This window comes from Lotus japonicus, chromosome 1 (assembly GCF_012489685.1).
Source record: "Lotus japonicus ecotype B-129 chromosome 1, LjGifu_v1.2".
In the NCBI taxonomy this organism is placed as follows: Eukaryota; Viridiplantae; Streptophyta; class Magnoliopsida; order Fabales; family Fabaceae; genus Lotus; species Lotus japonicus.
The window spans coordinates 11,647,603-11,655,743 of NC_080041.1; the positions used below are offsets into that span (position 1 = coordinate 11,647,603).

Genomic DNA, 8,141 nt, shown 5'->3' on the forward strand with positions numbered 1-8,141 from the left:
CAACAGGACAAAAAGTGTTGTAGAATTTTTTTTTCCCGCATAGTAGGCTTAACCCAAGTATTAGCCCCCAAAAATACACATCCCAATAAGCATAGGTTGGGGGGCATGCTTGAGGTCAAAGCTAACTGTACCAGACCAAAAATCAACTCCTCTGCTAGGGCACAACTTGGTGTGCAGCGCCGTCAACCCCCTTTGGGGGTCTCCTCCCCCATTGGGGGGTTTTCTCCTCCACCATGGAGGCTTTCCTTCTGCTTTTTAGAGCTTCCTTCCCACATTAGGTGGGTTCCTTCCCACATCAGGTGGGTTTCTTCCACATTAGGTGGATTTCTTACCCAAATAAGTGGGTTTTGTTTCTCTTGTTTTAGCTTGAGTTTCTCCCTTCCTTGGCCATACACCCCATCCTCCTCCCACCGCCGCCCCCTCCTCCACCGGCCAACTCGTCGCCGCTGCCACCTCCAAATTCGCCTCCTTTGTCTCCATCGCCAAATCCGCCACCACCTTCAACCACCGGGTGTCAAAGCTCCAGATCTAGAGTGTTCATGTCTTTTTCAAAGGAACCAGGTCTCTGGTTTAGCCTCAATGATCCAGAAGCTCGACCTGTCGTGATGCTCTGTTGCAACCTGTGCCTGAGGCCATCTTCTTCTTCGTCCCTTTCTGGTGGCACCTTAGGTTGCAAGAGGTGACCTTGAGCTGAATCTGTTTTGTAAGGAAAGTGGGTTGGATCTGTGCTCCACTGTTCGTGGTAACAGTTCTGATCCCCACATTTAGCTCCGGCCACAGTACCAGCGCTGGTTCTCCACTCTGTTGGTTTCGCTCACGGCACAACGATCTCTGGCATTCCTTCTGGGCTTCTCTCACCTACTTCATCCTTCGCCCCTTCAGCTTTTGTTGCTGCTGTGTTTTTGGAATCATTAGAAGTTTCCCTCATCGCCTTGTTCTCAGAGCTGTGAAATGACCCCTTTTGTTGCCGCTGAAGCCACGCTGTAGGCTTCCTTTTCGTCGGCGCGCTACTAATCCGGCAGAGTTGGGTTGTAGGTTTGGGAGCGCTGGTTAAAGTTGTTCATATCTTCTTCGCTCAGAAGTCATATGGCGCTTTGTTAATTTGGGCTATGAGGGGCTTTTGTTTGTCTCAAGGGTTTTTACATCATGTTTAATGCTGATTGTTTCAGCTGAGTAGGCATGCTTGCTCTTTATTTTTTTATGATTGTGTGCATTGTGGTAGTTCTCAGAGATTCTCGCATGTTGTAAATGTCATTTGACAAACTTTTGAGTTTTATTCCATACACTTTTGAAAAAAAAAAAAAAAAAGCATAGGTTGCCTTCAAGCATGGAGATCTCTCTCTTGCTCCTTCTCTGAATATACACGTTGTGTGTTGTTGTATGTACCAATCAAGGCAAATAGCAGAAGCATATTCCCACAATAAAGGGCAGAACTGTCCACGCACAAGTCACAACCACCCTCTACAAACGTTAATTAATGTCACTACCTTTCCCAAACGCAACATTGACAGCGAAACAAACTCTGTTGTGAAAACTCTGAATCCACGACCCTTTTGCTACTACAGACAAATGCACTCGTAAGCGCGCGGTCTTTCCCATTTTCTCTCACGAATCACAGTTTTTATCTTCTTCTCCCCGTCTCTCTCTCTTCCTCGATGGCATGATCTCCTGAGAAAATCACCCCACAACCGATCTCCATTTTCTCGAGCGCCAAACATGTCTGACGCTGTCATCAATGGTCTGGCCGGAGCTGGAGGAGGGATCATTGCTCAGCTCATCACATACCCTCTTCAAACGGTACGAACATGGTTTCAAACTTGTATTTTTCTTCAGTATGTTTCTCTAGATGTGAAAATTTTGATTTATTTTTTGTGGGGTGGTGATTTTCAGGTAAACACTCGTCAACAAACCGATCGTGATCCGAACAAGAACAACAAGAATCTAGGAACTTTCCAGCTAATGTGCCAGGTTTCTGATTTTAACCCCGGATCATGTCATGATTGTTTATCTGAATTGTTTTGTGTTTTTGGTCAACGAAATAATTGATTGGTTATGGGAACATGTTTTGTAGGTTGTTAAACATGAGGGGTGGGAGCGGTTATATGGAGGTTTGACACCATCACTAGTGGGTACAGCTGCATCTCAGGTGAGCTCATTTTAGCTTCTGGTTTGATGATGTTGCTGCTCTTTGTATCGGATGCTCCGTCTTAACTTTATAATCTTGCAGCTAGTCATATTTTGTATATTTGTTTCTTGATATATTTCATTTTTGTTGTTCTTGTTGGAGTGAGAAAGTTAGAAAATTATAATAATGCAATGATTGAGGATGTTGACACTTTTTTGTTGTTTTGTGAGAGTAAGATTATTAACACAAATTGAAAATAGATGCTGTCAATTTAGTATCTATATCAAAATTTTCTCAGGAATAACATGATTTGAGGTTTTACTTTGTCCAGTGTTTGAAATGTAGATTTACTGGAATCAAGATAATTTTTTAGTTGCTTCACAAGGAAGAGATTTCTCTTGCTTTAGACCATTGAATGTTTACTGTGTGAGCTACAAATTTGAGTTAGGGACCCTAATGGCGCACAAAGCTAATGTGGTACACAATCAATGTAGAAACCAAGAGATTTCTCTTGCACTGGGAAGTTCCTAACAATTTTTCATTGATAAAATGTAATTACTGCTGTTTATGTTATTTGTTTGGGAAATAACTGAAGGGAACATTGGCTGTGAAAATGTAGTAATATACATGTGTGGTGAATTTGAACAGAAATGATACATAGTCACATGACAATTCAAAATTTACCTCTGTTTCAATCCTTACCTATCAGTTGTACTTCAATTCCATCCCTATTTACTGACTGAGTTCCCTATATCACGCTTATTGCATTTGAATTAAATATTTACTGGCTTTTTTTTTCCTGCCAATTTGGGCTTGTGGGAGTTTTAAGTAAAAGGTCTTGCTAATTCTTGCATCATTGGCTATTAGCTATTATATTCATACCGTGGGAGCTATATTTTGCTAGATGCAATGCAACTATGATGTGAACCCAAAATCAAAGATTGTCTGACCTAAAGATTAGTCTTGCAAGTTAAATTGACTTGTTTTAGTTGAGAATTTTAGGACAGTTTCAGTGCTCATCAAACCTAGAGAGGGGGCCTTATAAATGATGATGACTCATAGGAAAGTTTGTAGTGTTACTCTTTTTTAATCAAAATGAAAGTTTTACAAGTCATGGATCCTGCATGATGTATTTTCTGGCAACCTGTTAACTTTTTATTTAGTTTTCCCATTTTTTGATTACTACAATTTTATGATACAGGGTGTTTACTATTATTTCTATCAAATATTCAGGAACCGAGCTGAAGCAGGTGCATTAGAACAAAAAAGGCTAGGCATTGGTGATGGATCAGTTGGGATGATGTCCTCACTTTTTGTTGCTGCTTTATCTGGGTAAAATTTACTTGTCTGTAAAGAACCCGTGTTTTTAGTTTGCTTTTTCATCTCTCAATCGAGTTGTTAGGATCGCAGATCGTGTAAGACTTTATGTTCATGTGGTTTGACCCAACTTCCTCGTTAAATCCTTCTTGTAGGTGTGTTAATGTGCTCTTGACAAATCCCATATGGTTAGTCGTTACCCGCATGCAGGTAATTAGCGTTAGTTGATTTTCACCTTTATGCTTTCTATCCTCTGGCGCTCCCCTTCCTTCCTCTCCCTGTCCGTTCACTTTTCTTATTTTCTAGTATGCACTAAACATGAATTGAGACATATTGTTGTCTGTGGGAAACTTCCTTTTCTCATTATTTGATTCTAGAATCTGGTTACTTTGGGGGGGGGGGAATGAAATAACAAAGACTTCCGGATGTTTATTTATTCCTTCCCTCCTAAAGAATTCCTCAAAGACTTTCAACTTATTTGTAAATAAACTTTTAACTGAAAGATTCATGAATTCTGATGCTTATTTGGACTTGTAAAAGAGAGTATTTCATATCCACAACCCAGATATTGGTAGTGGACTCAAATCTAATAATAGAATTGGGATTTCTACTGAAAAAAATTCGGAAATAATGAGATGATCTGTTTTTTTGTTGTCTATGCAAACAATTTCGATATTGGGATTGAATATTTACACTATAAGACTTATCTCATCAGGGGTTTTAGGAATTTTGCTGCTGTTTTGGAACCTCTATGTCAAGAATACACAAAAGGGATTCTATTGGTCAAGTTAAAGTTATTTAGAATAGGATATAGCATAACACCATCCGTCACTTATCTTTTATGCCATTTGTGTTTCAATAAGTTTTTCAAAAAAAAAATTCACCTGTAGTCCAGTGTTTGACTGTTCAGAATGAATTGGAACAAAGTAGCAGAAGATAAGTGGCCTGTCTGTTTATCTCTAATTATATTTCTACTTGACTCACCCAACAAATATTACATTCATTGATTATATTTTTTGAGTCAAAAGAAGTTCTTTTTACTGTGCAGACCCATAAAAAAGATTCAAGCAGAACTCACCCTGATCAGCGGTTGTCAGATGCCACAGGACAAACAGTGCTTTCTACTGTTGAGCCCCTTTCTTATGGAACTAGCCATGTGGTAAGCAAAGTCTCTCTATGGCCTCTGTATCCTTATTATGAAAGTCCTGCTCACATGACACCTCATGTGGCAATTTAGACAAGTTTTTCTAGTTATTCTTTCTAAGCTATTCACCCATGAGAATTTTTTAGAGAACGTGAGCTTGTCTTGACTCTTGACTCTTGACTCAAGACTCTTGATTAGTATGCTACATTTTGCATAATTTATATTTGAATTGGAAGAGGTGATCTGAAAATATTTCGATGAATTGATTTATAATTCATAATTAATGTTTTCCCTCTCATCATACATAGAATTTTAGTGAAGTTCTCCTCTTGTTTCTGGGGAGTTCGGATGACGCTTTACACTTTGCATGAATTTGAGTCTGATTGAACATTGTAAACTCCAAACCTGGAAAGTTAACTTATGTATGTATAATATTCTACTGTGTGTTTGCAGATTCAAGAAGTTTATGATGAAGCTGGAGTCTTGGGTTTCTGGAAAGGTGTACTACCAACATTGGTCATGGTATGTTGGTACTTGGTTGTGAATCTTTTTCATGCTAAAAGAGTTTGAGTGATTGGTTGTCGCTGATCATTTCTCAGGTAAGCAATCCTTCCATACAATTCATGCTGTATGAAGCCATGTTAGTGAAGTTAAAAAGAAGACGTGCTCAACGTAAGAAGGATAGCAATGGGGTAACTGCTTTGGAGGTATTATCTTATTTCACTTATGTTAGTAAAATGGCTTACGATTTACGAATGGCTTCATTCACACGTAGGGTGTTTTACTTTTACTTTGAGGAAATGTTCTGTTTCTATTTGGTTTCTTGTTTTCAAAGGTTGTATAGGATATACAATGAAAACCAAAGAAAAAAGTTTTTTTCACTGTTTCCTGCTAAATTTTAAAAAACAGCAGCTAATTGAAAACAAGATGGCATTGTTGTAACTAAAAGTAAAAACAGGAAATAAAAATAGGAAATAGTTTCTCAGGAAAAATAGGCCCTTTTATTTTTTTATTGTATTACTTTTAATTGTTTGCAACATTGTCAGACTAAGATTGCTTTCTGTCACTAGATATTTCTTCTTGGAGCTTTGGCTAAGCTTGGAGCTACTGTTGTAACTTATCCTCTCCTAGTTGTGAAGGTATATCATACTAGTTTTTGCATTATGCTGATTTTATCTGGCTCTATGTAATCTTAATTTTAGCAGAGTAAAAATAATAATGAGCAATTAAATATAATAATTCTTGAACTGCAGACATGGAGGTTAATGGTAGAAACCTTCATTGGCCATAGACATTTTTTTGGCAAGTAGGCAGGCAATGATTGTCAAACAATAAACTCATCAATGGCATTACTTTCATGTAGAATTTGAAAAAGAAAAATTCTTACCTGAACACAGCGTTGTGCATTGTAGTACTCAAAGAAAGGGAGTATGGATCTATTTGAATGTCTGAGAAGATAAAACCAAGAAATCATCTGAATATAGTTTTAGGATCACAAAATGCTAGAATGTGTCATAAATTTGTCTTGTAGTGTTTTCTAGGACATCAACATCTATATTGTAATCATACTAGTTGGAACTTGGAAAAGTTGGAGTAGCGATTTTTTATGCATTACAAGAAAATGACAAATTATTTGTTTGTTTTTATGATACATGTGCCTAATCTAATGCTGTTGGTAAATTACTCATCTGTTATCAATGATGTCGGGTTTTTTATTGCAATGTTAGATAATTGTTTGTTCTAATACTCGATAGTCAAGTTCTTAATTTTGTTGCGTGAGCATATCCTTGTGGGTTATGTTGATGTCCATTATTCACAAGAACTAATAAATGAGGAGAGCCGATAAAAGTAAATGAGGATCTGCACCCAAAATGCTTCTTCTCAATCCCTAACTTGTTATGTTCCTATTGCAGGCAAGGCTTCAAGCTAGACAGGTTAAAAATGGAGACAAGAGACACAATTATAAAGGTTTAAGTTTTGACGATCTTTTATTATACCATGAATATGGTTCATAAACCAATTGTTGTGCTTCATCTTTACTTCTGGTCTCAAATTATAAAATAGCGAGGCTGGTCGCTGGTGTGAATGGTACATGTATCTTTTGGCTGGTGATTTGCTGACATGTTTGCCACGCCAATGAATCAGCGCCACATGTCCTTCTGGAACTAACTTGAAACAAATTATAAACTTCTTAAAGCTATGATTTTCACTTTAAAAGCATAAGCGCGATTCTCTAATGCTATATTGCAAAGAAAATGCAGTGAGGATTACCACACACACTGGGAGAAAACCCATCATAAAAGTTCTGTTCTGTGTTTCCATAAGCATATCAATCTCATTGAAATCTGTACCCATTAAGTCTTCTGTCTTCATTCCATATATTTCATTGATTCCAATCTGAAGTTGCATGTTCTTCAAATCCAGGCACACAGGATGCTATTATTAAGATGATCCGGTATGAAGGGCTTTATGGGTTTTACAAAGGCATGGGCACTAAAATTGTACAAAGTGTGCTGGCTGCTGCTGTTTTGTTTATGGTGAAGGAAGAACTAGTTAAGCAGATCCGTTTATTGCTCACTAAGGCTTCTTCCAACACTGTAAAGCCAAAGCCTCTGTGACTGGAAATCATTTAATTTAGTTTGCTTCTGATTGATATTTCTTGAACCATATTCAGTTGGCATATTCATTCAATTGGTAGGAAATAGATTCTGGCATTGGAAAGCTTGTAACTTAATAAATAGGGGATTAGAATATGGCTTTAACTATCTTGATTATCTTCTTCAGACATTTCCCCAATGGAATTTATATTCTTGTGTTGTGAGTATATAGACCACTTGATCTTATTGCTAACTATTTTGTTATCCATAAAAGTAACTAAACATAACATTTACTATCATACTATCGTTTCATCTATTTTCTAAGACATGCAATTGGGAATGTTGATTCTTGGAATGGAATTTTTAATCCCTTTACTGCTGAGCTTTCAAATTCCTACAATTTTACTAGTAAAAAATATTGTCATTCTCAACCAAGGGAGCTAGTTGTTTGAAATGATTTATGGATGCTCCTTTGGATCTGAAGTGCCATCATAAGAGTCTGACAAGGGTTTTAAAATTGTTTGGGATCGTTGTGGAGGCGATAGTTGTTTGAAATGATTTATGAATGTTCTCCTTGGGGTTCCTCTTTGTGCCACCGTTACTTGCGAGTTAGGTTAGCCACCCGAGTCTGAAGTAAATGATTTTGTTCTCGAAGTTTGGCTAAGTTGGTCATCAGACCTCGTATTAGAGCTTTTGAGATCTCTCACTTGTCATTTGCAACATTACCCGATGGATTCCCATTTCGTGTGAGCACCATGTCTCCTTGGTAGAAATTGAAGGTTCAAAGGTTGGGGTCTGGGAAAGTTTTACTAGAACACACAATGAGCGCCGCCATATGTACACGAAAACAAATCACAGGATCAAAGATGTGCTAGTCAGGCGCCTCACTCTCCCTCATGAAATCCTATGTTTACAGGTCTCCTACCAGTATTAGGGTGCCCTTACATATTCGAGGTCT

At 37.8% G+C, this 8,141-nt stretch overlaps 1 protein-coding gene across 1 annotated transcript; it reads left to right on the forward strand.

Moving 5' to 3' along the window:
- The first annotated feature begins 1,402 nt into the window (after positions 1 to 1,402).
- On the forward strand, positions 1,403 to 7,410 carry LOC130733618 (peroxisomal nicotinamide adenine dinucleotide carrier). The gene is made up of 11 exons (XM_057585845.1): positions 1,403 to 1,797; positions 1,891 to 1,968; positions 2,072 to 2,146; positions 3,327 to 3,457; positions 3,598 to 3,652; positions 4,491 to 4,601; positions 5,040 to 5,108; positions 5,186 to 5,293; positions 5,657 to 5,725; positions 6,500 to 6,554; positions 7,011 to 7,410. The coding sequence occupies exons 1-11, from the start codon at positions 1,717 to 1,719 to the stop codon at positions 7,202 to 7,204; spliced, it is 1,026 nt and encodes a 341-aa protein (XP_057441828.1). The 5' UTR covers positions 1,403 to 1,716; the 3' UTR covers positions 7,205 to 7,410.
- The last annotated feature ends 731 nt before the right edge of the window (positions 7,411 to 8,141 follow it).